General features: G+C 32.7%; 5 protein-coding genes across 6 annotated transcripts; 1 reads left to right on the top strand and 4 right to left on the bottom strand.

Annotated features, from left to right (window-relative positions):
• Positions 1 to 571: 571 nt before the first annotated feature.
• Positions 572 to 1,552, top strand: LOC125197136 (B-box domain protein 31-like). Of its 2 annotated transcripts, none has more exons than XM_048095846.1 (2): positions 572 to 1,140; positions 1,242 to 1,552. In XM_048095846.1, the coding sequence occupies exons 1-2, from the start codon at positions 775 to 777 to the stop codon at positions 1,287 to 1,289; spliced, it is 414 nt and encodes a 137-aa protein (XP_047951803.1). In that variant the 5' UTR covers positions 572 to 774; the 3' UTR covers positions 1,290 to 1,552. The 2 variants fall into 2 exon arrangements, with proteins under 2 accessions (XP_047951803.1, XP_047951802.1); XM_048095845.1 differs by having other exon boundaries at positions 578 to 1,140; positions 1,252 to 1,552.
• Positions 1,553 to 1,945: 393 nt separating this feature from the next.
• Positions 1,946 to 3,331, bottom strand: LOC125192214 (ATP-dependent DNA helicase PIF1-like). The gene is made up of 2 exons (XM_048089732.1): positions 2,857 to 3,331; positions 1,946 to 2,520 (listed from the first exon to the last, which is right to left on the bottom strand). Exons 1-2 carry the CDS (start codon positions 3,329 to 3,331, stop codon positions 1,946 to 1,948), a joined length of 1,050 nt encoding a protein of 349 aa, XP_047945689.1.
• A 46-nt stretch (positions 3,332 to 3,377) lies between these two features.
• Positions 3,378 to 8,837, bottom strand: LOC125195255. The gene is made up of 8 exons (XM_048093431.1): positions 8,771 to 8,837; positions 6,734 to 6,853; positions 6,534 to 6,591; positions 6,153 to 6,245; positions 5,010 to 5,935; positions 3,704 to 4,912; positions 3,427 to 3,609; positions 3,378 to 3,382 (listed from the first exon to the last, which is right to left on the bottom strand). Exons 1-8 carry the CDS (start codon positions 8,835 to 8,837, stop codon positions 3,378 to 3,380), a joined length of 2,661 nt encoding a protein of 886 aa, XP_047949388.1.
• A 951-nt stretch (positions 8,838 to 9,788) lies between these two features.
• On the bottom strand, positions 9,789 to 11,031 carry LOC125192715. Its single transcript, XM_048090340.1, has 3 exons — positions 10,507 to 11,031; positions 10,187 to 10,426; positions 9,789 to 10,106 (listed from the first exon to the last, which is right to left on the bottom strand). The coding sequence occupies exons 1-3, from the start codon at positions 10,510 to 10,512 to the stop codon at positions 9,879 to 9,881; spliced, it is 474 nt and encodes a 157-aa protein (XP_047946297.1). The 5' UTR covers positions 10,513 to 11,031; the 3' UTR covers positions 9,789 to 9,878.
• On the bottom strand, positions 10,529 to 12,953 carry LOC125195254 (replication protein A 70 kDa DNA-binding subunit D-like). Its single transcript, XM_048093430.1, has 8 exons — positions 12,554 to 12,953; positions 11,787 to 12,057; positions 11,621 to 11,705; positions 11,405 to 11,529; positions 11,192 to 11,276; positions 10,989 to 11,106; positions 10,731 to 10,921; positions 10,529 to 10,628 (listed from the first exon to the last, which is right to left on the bottom strand). The coding sequence occupies exons 2-8, from the start codon at positions 11,905 to 11,907 to the stop codon at positions 10,529 to 10,531; spliced, it is 825 nt and encodes a 274-aa protein (XP_047949387.1). The 5' UTR covers positions 11,908 to 12,057; positions 12,554 to 12,953.
• Between the last annotated feature and the right edge of the window lie 5,378 nt (positions 12,954 to 18,331).

Genomic DNA, 18,331 nt, shown 5'->3' with positions numbered 1-18,331 from the left:
TAAAAGTCAACACATTTTTCCACACTTACTTTACTCTCTCTTACTTTTTTCTCTCTATCTTTTTCATTTTCCACTTTATTCTCCCTTTACTTAACTCACCAAACACAATTTTTCTTAATCTCTGTGCCGAAAAAAAACGCATCCATTACTATGGAACGGAGGGAGTACTTTGTATAAAAAAATGTCAAAATTGTGGGAATTGGTATGGCAAGTGAGTACTAGTACTACTCTCTCCGTCTCAGCTAAGATGACTAATGAATATGGTTAATTGGATAGAGGAGTGAGTGCACTATTAAATGGAGAGAGAAAAAAAGTTGAATATAAAAGAGAAAAAAAATGGTTGGATGTCTTAATTGTAGAGAGAAAATTACCAAAAATAGAAAAATGTCATTTTAGTTCGGACAAACTAAAAAGAAAAGTGTTTCATGTTAGTTGGAAGTGAGTGAGTAGTATTTAAATCTCAAAATAATACATATAATTAAAAGGCAGTTAAAATAATAAAGTACTAATGAACTAAAAAAAAGTAAAATCTTGATATAGTAGGACTGTAGGAGTATTTCCTTTAACAGAAGTGTGTCCTTTTTGTATTCTTGTTCACACAGCTTAGCTTGTTTCTTCTTTCTTCTTTCTCTCACATAAGTTACCAATTACCAGTTTCTCTCCTATCTCTCCGCAACCGGAAAATTCGTTTCTCCTGTTATCCCTGGGATATCTCGAATCATATTCCTGATTCCTCTGTATCTCTTAGAAATTCAATTCAATTCAAAAGAAGCGATGAGGAGGTGTGAGCTGTGCAAAGCCAAGGCGCGCACGCACTGCGCGTCGGATCGGGCGAGCCTGTGCTGGGATTGCGACGCCTCCGTGCACTCGGTTAGCTTCCTAGTGGCGCGCCACTCCAGGAGACTTCTCTGCGACGTCTGCCAGTCGCCGATGCCGTGGACGGTCTCCGGCGGAAAGATCACCCCTACCGTCTCCGTCTGCGAACAATGCGCCGGTCAGGAGCTGTGCGAAGGCAGCGGTGGAGGAGAATCGGAGGAGGACAATCAAATCGTTCCATACTCGCCGCTGCCGCCAGAGAGCGACGATGAGGCGATTGACGGTGGAAACGTCGTCGTTTGGCGGAAGAAGATGAGAATTGAGGTTTGCTTTTAGTTAATTTTATTTTGCTTTTTTCAGCTTTTGAGGAATCCGATTCGAGAAATTACTATTATTCATGTGGCTGTTGTGAATTGGTAATACTGATAACGGCAGGCGGATCGGAGCTGCGCGATGTCTCGGCGTGGTGTTAATGTGTGTGGATCGGGGATTTTGGATTCGCTGCGTATGCTCCACCGTGAAGATACGGGTTCGGGTCAACAAACGGTGGACTACTCCGATTATTCTGGTCCGTCGATCTGAATTTCTATCAGATTTGGTTGTGTATATAATTTCACCCATAAATAACTTCTACTCCTATTTTGGAAAAACTACTACCTGGGAACTCTGATTAGATTTGAGATTTGGTTGTGATTTGGGATTGAATTGAGTTGATATGAATTCGAATTGATATGCGTATGCAGGGCCAGGGTATTTCTTTTCACTAGTTTTACCACCCGTGCGCACGGGCCAAAAGATTTTCAAGAAATATGAAAATATATTTATCACAAATTAAATAAAATTAAAAAAATATGTAAACATAATGAAAAAATTATTGAAAAATCATGTATATAACCTTCTGCATGTAGACCTTGTATTGATAAGATTGTAATGATTTAAGAAAAATATTTCTACTTCTGCATGTATCAATCTATGAAGATACTGTATGAAATGAAATGAGGGAAACAAACATAAATATTTTGTGTGTATACAGTATACACACATGATAAATAAAACTATTTGAAAAAGTAAACTGTTTCACACATCTTCTCAACAAAATAGTAACAAACATCTCTCTAAGATCAATAACTCATACATTTTGAAACACTTCTTTGTACACAACATTCAAAGTTGAATCACATTTACTATCATTCTCATCCCCACAAACTAAAATCTTCAAACCTTCACGACTTGTCACTCTAGATACAGCAACATAAAGTTGTCCATGACTAAACACCGATTTTTTCAAAAATAACCCAACATGCGAAAGAGATTGGCCTTGACTTTTGTTAATGGTCATTGCATATGACACAGCCAATGGAAATTGGCGTCGTTGGAATCTGAACGGTAGCCTTGGATCAGACGGTATCAAGGACATACGTGGTATCAAAACCTTATGACCGTTACTATGCCCACCCAACACCCGACCCTCCAAAACATAATCTCCTAACCGCGTAATTACTAATCTGGTGCCATTACACAAACCATTAGAATGATCTATGTTTCTTAACAACATCACAGGAGTTCCAACTTTCAACATCAATTCATGATTAGGTGTACCTGAACACTTCAATTTATTCAAAAATTCAACTGAATGTATGTCAGCAGAACCATTCGAATTAGAATCAGAAGCTGAAATGCTATCAGAGCTCAAATACACTCTACCTTGAGACTGATCCAACGCAATCATGAACTGGTTTACCTCATCAACAATATCAAGCGTGGGAGCAAGTATAGCACGATCATGTAAACAATTGCTCAACTCCTCAGGATCCATATAAGAAGGATAAATCTTCTCAACAATGGTTTTAAGAGGATCTCCATTATTATCCAAGACGACATCAGGCGGAAGATCAATAACGACTTCACCATCATTCGGACCTCCAACAATTCCATCACCTACTGAAGCAACCCAAGAAGAAAATTCATTCAACTTTGAAGCTTCAACAGCGGATTCAACACTCAACAATCTCATGTTTTTAGTCAACCTTAATACCGTACAACTACTCCAAAGATATGAAGAATTAATCGTAGCATTCACAATACTCTGACGACTCCCTTTAGGAACAACGGGTAAAATTTGTCTAAAATCACCACCAAAAACTACAGTCTTTCCACCAAAGGGTTTGTCCATATTGGATTCACTACACACACGAAGTATATCTCTAAAAGTCCTGTCGACGGCTTCTATGCAGTGTTTATGAATCATCGGTGCTTCATCCCATATGATAAGCTTGGACATTATGATAAGCTCGGCCAGATCTGTCCCTTGTCTTATATTGCATACTGAATCTTCATTCACATTGATCGGAATCTTAAAGCGTGAGTGTGCGGTTCTACCTCCAGGTAACAATAGAGATGCTATGCCACTGGACGCAACATTTAAAACAATACCTCCTTGCGAACGAATTCCGGCTGACAAAGACTTCCATATAAATGTTTTACCGGTACCTCCATAACCATAAAAAAAATACATTCTTCCTTCACTTGAATTGACAGACGACATTATCGTATCATGAACATTACGCTGCTCATCGGTGAACTTCAAAAGATATTCCAAATATTCTCTACCTAAAGCTTCACGATCATAACACAACTCATCGCTGACCAATGTATTCTGAGATGACTCAAAATACTGTGACTCTGGATACGGCATACCATGGTAATCTCGCAAACTTTTACCAACATTCTTTAACAGTTTCTCAATCTCAGCCAGCACATAATTTTTAATTTCTTCATCATTCAGCACCAAACCTGGCGTAATAAATATAAGTATATTATTAAAACGATAAGGAAAAAATTTGCTATATTTAAAAAGTACAAAAATATGATGTCAAATAAACATTACCAGGTTGATTCCTCAATTTTCTTTGGTTATAAACAACATCATCGGACAAATGTTTCCAACACTTTTGCCAAACCACTTCCGAACGAGAAACAGATTCTGATGACAATATGCTCACAAAGAGCAATCTCAATGAATGGGCAGAGGACCAAAAAGAAGCCTCAATAATTCCATCAATATACTCTTTATCATCATCCAACAATCCTATAGCAAAGCATGCATCGCGAAATGTATCATACTGAACACCATTAACAACCCTAAGATCCTCAAAGCATGTAGCTCCTTTAACGACATTCAACAGACATCTCAAGTAATACATATCACCAGAACCAGGAGCAACATAAAACAACCTCCCAATCGAATAACGTTGCTTCCTAGGTTGCCAATGATTTTTCTTCCAAACAAACTTGCTCGGAAATTCCCCATATGTCAAATTTCTTCCTTCAGAATATATCTTGTTTGCCTCCATCCAACCTAAGAACTTACTCTCATGAATGGTCCTCCGACTCATAACATTATCTAAAGAATCAGCTTCATCAAAAATGATATGTTGTTCATTAGGAAGATGAAAACTCAACCTTTCAACAGAAGGATCTTTATACTGAATTTCAAACCCAAAAATTCTCCAAGCAGCTTCACAGGATGATACATATCTACAATCATAATACAACTTAACTTCATCAAGATTTCGTTCAACACCATCAACACCTGATTGGAAAAAAGATGTTGTCACCCTATCATAACCCTTATGTACATATTTGAACAAATACTTGATTGACCGGGACTGATTGCACCACTCAACATTAATATGACCACCATATTTCATAAGGAGAAATCGATTATGAGGAACAACATATCTGTTATCCAAAGGTACACCATCCTTCACCACAAATCGACCATTATCTCTGCGCCTATAAATTGGATAACCTTCATCATCAACCACTGTATCAGAAACAAATTTCTTGGGATAATACTTAGTACAACGTCCATCACGCATGCAAGGAGACGATTTTCTCACAACACCACATGGCCCATGCATCATCAATTCTTTCACACACTCATGATAATAGGGATCAATCACTGGATCTGGAATTTCAGCAGATATAATTTCATCAATGCGTCGAGGATGAGGTTGTTTATCCTCATTACTTAGAAAAAGCAAGATATGTGCATGTGGCAATCCACGCTTTTGAAACTCAATGGTGTAAATAACTGCATCATAATTTATATAAAGAGTATGGTTCAGTAACAAAACAAAAACATTAACAACATGTTTACAAATTAAATAAAAATAAAATGGAAAATATACCTGCTTTAACAGCTCCAAAGATTTTTTTGGTCTTTACATCCCTTATGAAACCATCCAATTTCACTTTAAACATCCTACTGACGATATCAGGGCGATCATCCGATTTTAAACCCTTAGACCCAAGAAACCTAGTAATCTCAGGCCATTTAGGATTGCAAGTAAATGTTATAAACAGGTTAGGATAGCCAATCCATCTACAAATAGCCATGGCATCTTGGTAATTCTGAATCATATATCGGGCACCACCAACAAAACTGGAAGGCAATATTATTCGTTTTCCTTGCCTGGAACTATCAGTTTCACCACGTAGAACGGCCTCCTCCAACCCGCTATAAATTTCAGCTCGTAATTTTTTCTGTTGTGTTCGTACATACGTCAAACGACCAGACTCAATCGCAGTGTACGCATCAACAATAAATTGTTGAAATAATCGCTTCGCATACAAAATAATAGAACACTCAAAAGCTCTATCATGAATGCGGTACGAATAAAACTCTTTAGGGCTAACTCTCTTTCTGTTGCTCAATGAAGAAGTGGCAGAATCGGAAAAACCTATAAATTCAGTATAACCGTCCTCTCCATACGGGAACAACAACGGATATTGCAACGAAAGATAAGAAGGATGAAGTTCATGGATACGTTGCAATTTGCCTGACTGTTTTTCAACAACAATGTCTCTATCACCTAACGCCTGATCAAAATCCCCTACCACAAGCATGGCCACCTCAGACACGGAAGGAAGATTATAAGTCCTTCCATCCCGACCTCTTTTACCAAGCAACTTCAATTTAACATTTGGTGGATTATGTTGATTGATCATTTCTTTAGCCAACCGGAATGACTTTACCAACACATTATACTCATCCAACATAAATTGTAGATCACATACAATCTCAGAGTGAAGATTATTTACATCATTCCTTTCCCTACAAAAATAAAAAATACATTATATAAATTATAACAAAATCAACTGAAAATTAAGAGTAAAACCACACACACACACACACACACACACACACACACACACACACACACACACACACACACACACACACACACACACACACACACACACACACACACACACACACACACACACACACACACACACACACACACACATATATATATATAAATACATACCTCACTGACCCCATCCTATAATTGATTTCATTATCAGTGTCATAAATATACAACTGGGCAAACTTGGGACGTACACCATCCGGGGGTAGCAAACTACCAATCAAGTGGTAATTTTGACCATGTAAACAGAAAACAGGTGGAGAACGACCGGTGTTCATACTATTATCAATTTTACCTCCCAAAGAAGTAAAACAAAACATAGAATTATATGAACGAATATTTTTCAAGAAATGAACACTTTTGGCATCGTTAGAGAACATCAGACGCAACAATACTTCAGGAGGTGTTATCATCAAAGGAATCTCAATATTCCCATTCATACAACAAAGGGAATATCTTGGAACCTTGGGTTTATTAGGTTTGCCAAGACGTTCTTCATACCAAAAAATCGCACCACAATGCGAACATGAGTACAAAGCATCACCAATATCCCAATAATCTACATATAGAAAAAATAATTAATTTAATTCAGTTGCATTAAAAATAATATTTTATTAAAGAACTAAACTAATTAATAAAAGAGAATATTCAACACGATAAAGAATTGATACAACACAATCTAAATAATGATAGAAATATACCTCCAGATTGAAATAAAGATGACGATACAACAGTGCTCCCTTCCGTAATAGATGTACCAAGTTCATCACCAACAACATCGTTTATAACAACAGGATTCTCAACAGATCCACCAACAAAGGCTTCAAAAAAATTTTAAAAAATAGTACAACAATATTAATGAATAAATAATTAATAATTTGCTTATATTAAATACATACAAAATAAGTTTCATAATAGACAATTAGATGGCCCAACACATTAAAAAAATAGCATACTTATTAAACATACATAATACACAATTAAATGCCCCAACACATTAAAAAGAATTTCTTACTTATTAAAAAAAAAATTCAAAGATAATTTTAATAACATTGTACATGATATTAATAGTTACATGAAATTATGAACAAAGTAAATACAACAAACGTTATAATTAACCTATAAACTAATAAATAAAAAATTAAAAAAATATAATACAAAAATATTTTTAATGTTTATATATAAATATTAAACAAAATTATTAAATAAAAATTACAAAAGAGTAATACACAATTACATGGCCCAACACATTAAAAAGCATACCCAAATAGAAAAAATATATAAGCCCAAACAGATTTATAAATTAGGCCCATTCATTAAAAATTCCAAGCCCAATTCGTATGAGTCAAAAATTATACGGAAGATTAGTGGTGAATTAATTGATTTAATTAGACTATAGATTAATTTTAATTAACACGCTTAAGAAACAAAACAATACTTTATACAACCTATATAAGGCATTTTCCAATTATTTAATGTCGGCGGCATATTTTGTAGAAAACCCTAGCTAAACGCTCATTTCCTCCACCGGAAAACGGCGTCTTCTGCTCGGAATCGCAGCCGCATCGAACACCACTACACCTTACAACTCATTTGCAACTACAATACTACCAAAACAACCCCAAACCCTACAAATTCGACACTGAAAAAAACCAACGAAAATTTCTAGTTCGACTGCTAAATGCTGCCTCCATCATCGGTTAAACGGAGACGACGGAGAGGGGCGTCAAACAGTAGACCTCAGCAAAACGCCATTGTCTAGCTAATAAATCAGATCAAAATCGGTTTCTATTACAGGTATATTGCTAAATTAATTTTACTAATCTATCAAAAAAGTCGAAGATTAGTTATATTCTGACTTTATTCATTGATTTTTTTTTCAGAATCGGAGAAGAAATGGATGGCTTTCGATGATTCAAAGCATAGACCGAAGGAATTGAAAAAAGAGACCACAAATATTTCAATTACATCAAAATCGGTTTCAATTGAAGGTAAAACTCTGGTAGATTTCAATTAGTATTAAAAAATGTCTATCAATACACCTATTTTGACCTTTGTTTGGCTCTTTTCCAGAATCGGCCAGAATTTACGAAATGGTGGAACACTTTCTACGATTCAACAAAAAGATCGACAACATTGGACAAAAACAACACAAAAATTCGAAAAGCCCCAACTTAAGATGCCAGATAAGATAAGTACCTTCATAATAAGTTTATTTCACAAAAAATTTCAATTTTTACATGTTTAGTTGTTTCTTAAAAAGGGCACGAAATACACACTTATGATTATATCATTATGAGATTTCAAATTGATGCAACAAACTTGGAGATAAGAGTATTTATTAAAATTTATGAAACTGTGAAAATCTAGAGGTCTATTACAAATTATAGAGTGTTATGATTTTTCACTGCATACATCAAATGCTTTTCCTATAGAAATTTCATTGCTAAACAATGGGAGAATTCACCACTTTGAAAGAGGAAAAAGATCATTTACAAATTGCTCAAAAAGAGAAGCACAAAATCAGTTTTTTCTGAATTTATGAACTATATTGAAATAAACATTCTATAACTACTGTCATTGGATCTTATACTTTACTGCAACTGACACTCTAAAAAAACACTTAAAACTTTCTAATTGCAGGAGAAAACTTGAAAGACAAAGCTATATGCAAGAAGAAGAAGGAAAAAAAAGAATTTACAGTGGATTCGTAATGCAAACAGAGGTAAAATACTGACCTGCTTCATTTGATAAACCTTCATATGAGCAACCCTTGATTATTGTGGAACCCTTCAACTTCTTCATTGCATACACATGTAAATGACAATTAGCAGATGTGTCATTTATATAAAGAAATTTTGTTCTTAAAAAGGTGTTCAAATGGAAAGCAACACAAATTCCAACATGACCTTTCAATTGCCTTACAATTAGGGTTTGAGATTCATTTTGGGCTTGAATCCTACTGAATATGCATGCTTAAAAAGTAAATTGAAGAACTTCATTAGTGAGATAAATAGAAATTTAAGGTATTTAGAAGAATGACAAAAAAATGTAGATATGCCTACCCTGATATATAGTTCACAATTAGTTTCACATCTGAAATGTATTAAATTTAGAGCAATATTTTGTATTAAATTATGCATCTCTTAAGTAAAGGAGATAAATAGCTTTAAGAATTAGTTGATAATGATATGACTATTTTCTTTGCAGATAATTAGATGTAATAGATGACTATTTTGAATGCAGATAATTAGATTTTTAAAAATATAACTATTCAAACAGATTTTCATATCTATAACACCAGATTTGTAAATGAATACTACACATGTTGCAAATAAAGTGAAAGAATAGGATCCTGATTAATAATTAAGAATGTTGTTATTAGATTTGAATTAATAACTTCTGGTTTTTAAACTTTGGAATTTTAACTTGCTATTTCACTTTGATGTTTCTTGAAAATCATCTTTGCATTATTCATTAGAAATGGATACTTGACTATGAGTTACTCAATAAACCTCCATTGAACATTCTGTTGTTTAACATACTTAAGATTCAAATAAATCCTACCATGATTATGCTAAGTAATGGAGACCAAAATAAAGATAAAACTTCTGCAATATAAATAATTCAAAAAAGACAACCAAAAGCCATCAATAGAAATAAAAACCAACTTAGAATTGTATTAATACCAAAACAGATAATGATCCCATCCAAAATCCAGCAGTGTTACCTAATGTAACATAATGCAACAACAAAACCCCCAAAAAACACAGGTGAAATTTCAGAAATGTTCAAAATACTTAAGCAAGAAATAAAAAACAGATAAACTCTAAAAATTTCCCAACTCTAATCAGCACCAGACAAATCTTGAGTGTAGCTGACAGATGCTTCATCTTCATCTTCAATCACATTCACTTCCTTCGTCTTCTTCTTTATCTTCTCAAAACAGATATCATCACAACTATCAAAATCATCTGCCAGGCATCTTTTCACACTTCCTTCAGCAAAGCATTCAATCCCCTTCTGTTTAGTAACAACTGATAAATCAGGAGTTACAAAACCTTTTCCAGAGACCTAAAAAAATCCATAAATGAGAAACATAGTTGCCCTAATGCATATGCATACTTATTTCAGTTAATTTACTTAAAAAATACCTCAACAATATCAGATCCGAAGAGTAAATCAGCTAACTTGACATTAGTATTGAAAACTTGGGATGCAATGTTCTGAGGAACAAATTTCTCCACCACTTCTGGAATATTACAGATTTTGTTAACCGTGTATGGATATCTGCGATAATATTCCTTGCTATTCCTAGTTTGAATCTTAAACAGCACTTGTTGACCCACAAGCAGCTCCTCAATCTTCTTAGGAACATACTCCATAGCAAAATGCTATAACAACAATAACACACATTAAAATAGAAAATATAACTACTATTGATAATAAATTCTTATTTAAACAGGCAGATTACCTCCATATTACTCCCTATCAAGTCATTCACCCTTTTTTCCAATTAGTTGAACAACTTCTCTATCCCAAAGCAAAATGGATGCATTACTTGAGTCATCAACAATGTTCGCAACAAACCTAAACCTAAATAAGAGGAAAAAGGTATTCAATTTAATAACTTCTTGTAAAATAAAAGAAAAGAAACCAAAAACACACCAAGAAAAAAAAAAGGAAACAGATTAGTACCTCTTCACAGCTACATCAAAATTCTTAATACAAAAGTCACACCTAAACTTTTTGTCATCCAAAATCCTGACTTTCTTCACACATGTCTTACATGCTAAATAATACCATTCTCCAAAATGAGGTTCGATTGATTCAACTTTTCCAAAAACCCAATAAGATCCATCCTGCTGACCAAAATCAGAAATAAACTGCTACAACATTAAACAAAAAGACAATATGGAAAATAAACACAATCTGCTTTAAGAAATGATTATATACCTCCAAACAAACAACATCACCAAGAGCCTTGACATCAAGATCATCAAACTCTCTATTAACCATCATTCCAGGTTGACCAACAGAAATAGTTTCAAGGAATGTATCATCATGTTTAATCCTATATAGTATAAATCAAATCAAATCAAATCTATTAATATCATACAAAATTAAGTCACTAATAATTATCCAAAAAAATACAATACCTGCTTCGAAACTCCTTCACTTCATCTATATCAGCATTGATTAAAATTTTGGAAGCTTGATAATGAGTGGATACACCAATCTCACCTAAATTTATAATAAAGAAATCTTAAAACCAATACATGACAAACATTTAACTAAACATTAATCTTAAAACCAATATATGACAGACATTTAACTAAACATTAATAAACATCAATAAGATAGAAACATACCTCTGAAAACATTAGGCTTACAAAACTGTACTATAATGATAGGAACTGTCCCTTCAGCCTTTGACAATTGAGACAAATAGGATTCCACATTAGAGTCCCAAATTGTACACAATATTTTGTTGTGGCTGTTACAAATATAGCAAAGTCAGTTTCAAATATTTACACAGTTAACTCAATAGATGATACCAAAATGTTTAAAAACGAAGGAAAACATACTGCTCATCACTTATTTCCACTTCAATCAACCTATATCTACTTTGCTTAACAACTCTTCCAGGTGAAGTAATGACACCAATAATGTCTGCCAAGAAAAAGATCAGATCAGTATACTTAGAATTGAAAAATAAGATCTGCACCACAAAATATCTCAAAATATTTATACCAAAAAAGGATGACTGGTCTGCATTCTCACTGCTTGCTATTTCACCAAATGGTTTAAATGAAAAAACCATGGCTGGAAACTCAGTATCTCTGACTTCATACATCTCAGTCCTGTAATTCATCCATAGTCTATATGGATGATTAGTAGCCTTGTTTCTAAGGTTGTTATCCCTAACAAAGAAGTTTTTTATGTAGTAGATGCCTCCTTCAGTAAGTTTGTGTTCTAGATTTTGAAGTACGTTCTTTGGAAATGTGGCTTGAATGAATGTCCCCTGATAAGAAAATAATTTACATATTAGTGAATAGAAATAGAAATAAATCAAATCGAAGAAAAAGATCAATACGAAAGATATTACATATTAGATATATAAATATAAATCAGTAACCTAACATACAATAAATTATGTCTTTTCTTTTGCAGGCTTAAAGATCTATTATAAACACTAATAGTGCCGATTCCAAAAAGGATCAAGAATGATGACATTGAATGCCAAATTTCAAACTTAAACCGTGCAGCAAACAATCTGTGGAATAGGAAGAGTGCAAAGATGAAGAATGAAACAGAAGTAATAAACAAACATAGGTCAGTTTTTCTATTCTAGCTGAAGTAGCATTCAATTGAGTGTGCCTAAGGAAGTAGTATTGTACAGTTGCATAAAAACAATGAAGAAATAGAACTATATACTATATACATAAGATTAGGATAGATCAAGATATAGCAGATAAAAAATTAGTATACTATTGAATACAATAAAATTTTTAATATACCTTAGTATCATGGAAAACAGATTCTATATTGATGTCCTTGTTGTCATCAGGAACACCTCCAAAGACACGAACGCAACGAACTTAACAATTGAGTTAGTAATGGCAGTGTGAAGATTCTGAAGCAAGGTAACATAGGGAGCCATAGTGGAGACTGATTCTGATGAAGTAAAACAGACCATACAGTAAGATATAAATACACACTAATTTTGATCTCAATTGCTATCAGGTAGACAATATAAATATTCCATGAAACGAATATAGACTGCACAATAAGCACAACTAATCACTGACTTCTGTCTTATTTTACAGGTGCGCAAATCAAATTGGAAGAGAAGAGCAAAGTTGAAAAAAAAAGAAAAGAGAGAACAGATAGAAGATATAACACATGAAAGGTGAGAATAACTAGGGTAAACTTCTTCTCCTTGAAATGAATATCTTATTTGAGGTATTGGCATTGTCTAAAATATAGTTCTAATAAAAGAACAGAATCTATCACAGAATTCATCCATTTTTTGGACACAAGTTTATTCTTCTTTTGTGCAGATATTCATCATCTATCAATAATAAAAGTGGAAAAGAGTAATGATCAACAGGAAAAGGTTAAAACACAAAGATAAATATGGAAACAACAGAAGATACGGAGATATCAAAGGTGAGATGTACTAAACTACTAAATTTTCAGCTACATATAAAGATTGAAGCAGAAAAGTAAACTAAAATAGAATAGCAAAAGTGAGAACATCATTATTTAGTTAAAACTACTAAAACTAAGATTAGGCAGTATAGAAGTGGTGTAGAAGAATTATACAGACTACATAGAAGGAAGAAAGACATATACCAAAAGTAGAATGGTATTCTAAGCTGGGGAAGAAGAGATTGCAGAGTGAATAAAACTGAAGTAGAATGGGGTATTTATAGTTGTTTGTTGCTGTTTATTTGCAGACACAACAGAATAAAAACAATTAAATTAAGAAATCAGACATAATCATGAGTGAGACCTTTCAGATAACAAAAATAAAGGATAATAAAAAAAATCAAAAATAAAAGAAAAAAAATCGATATCCAAGTATATGCTAATATAAAGTAATATGCTATTTTTTGGAACTACTAAAAAACTACTAAATATATTCAATCAATGTGGATTTTCATGCATGCTGTAATAAATATAGGGCCAACTAATTGGGCCTCCTGACAGAGTAATAAATGAGTAGTAGTTGATGTTTCCCTATTAATATCAAGCCTATTTTTCCAGGTATACCAAGAGATAAATAAAAAACCCTAATCAGGGATGTGCAGCCTCTAATTTTCAAGGATGAAGAGAGAGAAAATCCTGCTGCAACCAATAGAAACGAAGCAGGCAGAAGATGCACGCCTAATACCTCTCCTAATCTGCAAATACGTCTCAATGTGAAGGAGAAAGAGAGAGAATATTGGATGCAATCATTACACAGAGAAAGAACAAAGAGTATGCACGCTTAAACCTATTCTAATATGTTTATTTCTTAAACCTTTTAAGAAACTAATCCATATTTCTTATGGAAATGCAGGATTCCTTCATATATTCTATGAAGATAGAATTTTGACTTCTTACAATCTACAAAATGGAAAGAAGAAGAAGAAGAAGAAGAAGAAGAAGAAGAAGAAGAAGAAGAAGAAGAAGAAGAAGAAGAAGAAGAAGAAGAAGAAGAAGAATTAATATAATTTAGGTAATATATTTAACTTAAACACACTTAAGAAGTATAATTTATACTACATACTAATCAACAATTAATTCGATTTGCAGGTTAACATAACATATAATTACAGACATGCTTGAAGACATTAAGAATATACACCAATTTGTGCAATAAGGAAGATGAAGGCTCAAAACAAAAGTAAGTTCATTAATTTATACACATTTAAGCAGTCTAATAGTTTTGAAAATTAATTGAATGTATAGGTTCTTCAATCATATGATTTTAATAAAATGCAATAGCCCTGACATCCATGTATTAATCACCACCATTGGAACAAAAAAAATTCAAGTGGCTAGACAGATTCTATTAATCCCTATTAAACATGAAATATATTTATTAGTCCAGAGGATAATTCTATTAATCCCTTCCAATATTAAACATCAGTTTAGGCACTCACGCTTGCCATGTTATCAGTGCTCTCTTTGTGTATTTTGGCTTTCCAGTTCTCTAGGACTTTCTCTCTCTCCTTATTCTGCAGAGTGATCAATGCTCATTTATATTATTGGATTTTTTGTGTCACAACTAAATGAGTCACCTATATACATATGATTAAGTTAGCAATATAATAGAAGAAATAGGCTTTATATGAAATTATATAATTCTGAACTTTATGAAATTAAATGGGTCGAGCTTTACCAAATATTTCCAGTAATTTAAATGACCTATATACATGTGTGTTTATAAAATTATAGATTTAACGTTTTTTGCATATTTTTCTTAAAGGCCTTTCACTGAACATTATTAACTGATCCAATATTTATATTTTACTTTATATTTATATCATCCATCATATTGTACACAGATTCAACTTATGCCTTGCAAAATCAGTAGTAATCAATAGAACTTATATATTTATTGTACATATGCATATCATACTAAGTTTATCAAGCTAAACTAAAGGAGCATCTTTGCAAAGTGAGTTTTAATCAGTTGTGTTAATCTTATATTGAAGATATGCATTGCACATCCAGTTGATTTATGTCTATGCTATTTCTCTCAATCCCTTCCATGTTCGTGCAGTTCACTATATACTTGCAAAGTGAGTAATAGTAGATTGTATTAATCTATGTTGAATATCAGTATATCCTAATCATTATGTAATTGCTATTTCACTTAAATTGTTAATGTTGTAAATGTGCAATACTAATATATCCTTTATACTTGTGTAGGAAAATGAAGCATTGGATTTTGCAGAAGATATATATCTGAATTACCTTTAAAAAGTGTGACCTCATTGTATTTTGGAACTGTAATAAAATAGGCATATGCTATAAAGTGAACTGCACAAACCAATCAAACAAAGGCTAAATAAATGATAAACAAAAAACATACAGCATTGAAACCCACAATGACAGCAACAATATTGACAAAATAAAAACGCAAAAAAAATGAAAAACAAAAGCAAAAAAACTTCATTTTCCCGCCAAAATGCTGCCAGGTGGCAGTCAAAAAAACTGGCACTTTATATATTAATTTTTATATATTAATTAATAGATTTCAAACTTATCTACTGCAAATATATGTATTTTAATGGATACAAATAATAAATACATCCCATTAGTATTGATATCCAATAATTTCGTTGGCAGTCGGCAATTTGCATGCATACCAAATGATAATAATGACGTATAGCATTAATTTCTAATAGTCAAGGCAAGCCAATTTTTCTATATGGAAAGAATGAAGTCGATATTGATTTAAAACTAAATCAAATTTGTACATACTATTAATATGTGAATACCAAAATGAGTGTCACAATCATGCCTATACCAATTACCATCCAACATGAAGAGCGTTTGGTGCATATTTTTGTAAGAAACTAACTATAATCGTCTCTGTATTTGATAAGTACGAATCTTCCATTATTTTCATAATATTTCGAATTTAGCGATATTAAATGAAATGAAACCAAAAATATCTTTCGCTAGTCATGGGACTAAATTCAATTGATATAATTGTATTTTCCCTTTGAACGCCTTCGGGTCTCCTATTTCTGTGATCGAGTTAAAACGAGTTTTGTTATAGTATTTGTAAAATTAGTTAATATTTCCTTTAAAAATATCTTTCGATTAGGCTAATTTGACTAGCAAAAGCTATACATATCTCAACTTTAAGTTAAATTAATCTCCAAATTATGGCCGGCGATTACTTCTAGTGGCAAATATTTTCTGCAACTGTTGAAGAATCGACTTTTAATTTCTGTCATTATTTTTGGATGGAGTTGATTGTAAGTCTAACTGTATGATTTCAAATGTCAGCTTATCACTCTAATTAAAATGTGTATTGTACGACTTATTATGACCATCAATCACTCTGAGTCGTGACACATCTCCAATTACAAAATAGTTTACCTTTATTAGTAAGTTTCTAAATCATTTTGATTTATCTAGTCTAAAAAATTTAAGTGTACAAGCTCGCGAAATTTTTGGGGGATAGTATGTTTAGTAGTAGTATTATTTGTTTTATTTCTCTCATCCATTGCTTATCTTAACATCGAATTTTATTGATCATCAATAAAACATAGTACTAACATATACTCCTATTATTTTTATATAGACACCACACATTCTGTGAATCTATCTCACATAAACAGAAAAATTATGACGATTTGATTGGCGTTGCATCATTTTAATTATATAATTACCCATATCTATTAATAGATTATTTTACTTTATCTAGATGTTTAATCTGAATAAAGTATTTTATGAAGTTGGACTACTTTGATGAATTATAGTTTTATATTTTATATTAATTTATCGATTACAAGTAGTTATTTATTACTAGTTTAAGAGAAAATTATAAATAATATAGTAATATTTTATAGTAAAATTTTGCAAATAAAAAATTAAAGAAAGGGAGTCGTTAGAAATAATTATAAAAATGATGGCCAGAATTAACTAAAATAGTTTTAAAGTCAGAAGTCAGAACCATGAAAGAAAGAATAAAAATCTCTGAAAATAGTATTTATATTAAACGAAATTAAATCTTTTTCTAAAAATATTGGATAATATATACTCCAGAAAATACAAGTATATTTCATCATCCACCCAAAAATACAACTATATATATTTCATCATCCACCTAGAATATATTTTTATTGAAAAGTATGAAAAATAGAGATGGATGAGGGAGGCATGTGTTGTTTACATAGTTGATCTCTCAAGCGCTGTATCATAACAATTCTGCCGTTTGCACTCTATCACACACAAACAAAGAAAGAAGCCCACCCATCTCATTATCATACAAAGCAGTAATAATTGAGTCTCAGATCAACGTTGCTATCCGACTCTGTTCGAGTTGGTTGTGATGCTAAAAATATGTGTATATTTTCATTTGGGGATCAAGAACAAACTTTAGAAGAAGGTACTATTGGTGTATCAGGTGAGCATGGTTCATTGCTGGATGATGTTACACCTAGCGGTATCGTAAAATCACATTCGTTAACTAAGTTGGGTTCCACCAAGAAATACTCCCCCAACCTTTAAAGCACACCCTGAAGATTTGAGTACTCTAGATTCTTGGAGGAAAGGGATGGATGGAGTTGGAAGGCAAGTACAATACTATCAATTATCAAGAAAGACATAATACAGTGCATAACGATAATTAATGAGAAAGAATACTACTTCTTTCCTGCTAATGAATTGCGAATCTAATGAGTATGATCAAGACACTCCAAAGCCGATCCCTTATTGGACCGGAAGAACCCTCCTACATCTCTTCTATGAATGTGTCATCTATATTAGCTCAGCTGAGTAACCTTGGCCTTTCTCAGTGCCTCAAAGCCCTTAATCTGTCTTGAGGAGTGATTTCTCCTTTCCCCGGAGCGATGGAAATCTTAGAATGCTTTAAAACTCAAAATTCTTGTTTCAGATATTGCATCCTAGGTGAGGGAGGCACTGTGTGACTGTGTGTTATATTTTATCATACAATTGTCACTTTAATGATATTGATTTGCCATTTCAACTTGCCATACTAATAATTAATCCGCAATACGAGAGATCTGATAATTATTGAAACAATAAGAACAATTTGCTATATGGAG

The sequence above is a fragment of the Salvia hispanica genome, chromosome 6 (genome assembly GCF_023119035.1).
Source record: "Salvia hispanica cultivar TCC Black 2014 chromosome 6, UniMelb_Shisp_WGS_1.0, whole genome shotgun sequence".
NCBI lineage: Eukaryota > Viridiplantae > Streptophyta > Magnoliopsida > Lamiales > Lamiaceae > Salvia > Salvia hispanica.
Note: the sequence above shows the minus strand (reverse complement) of the source record. Positions and strands in the feature narration are given on the sequence as shown.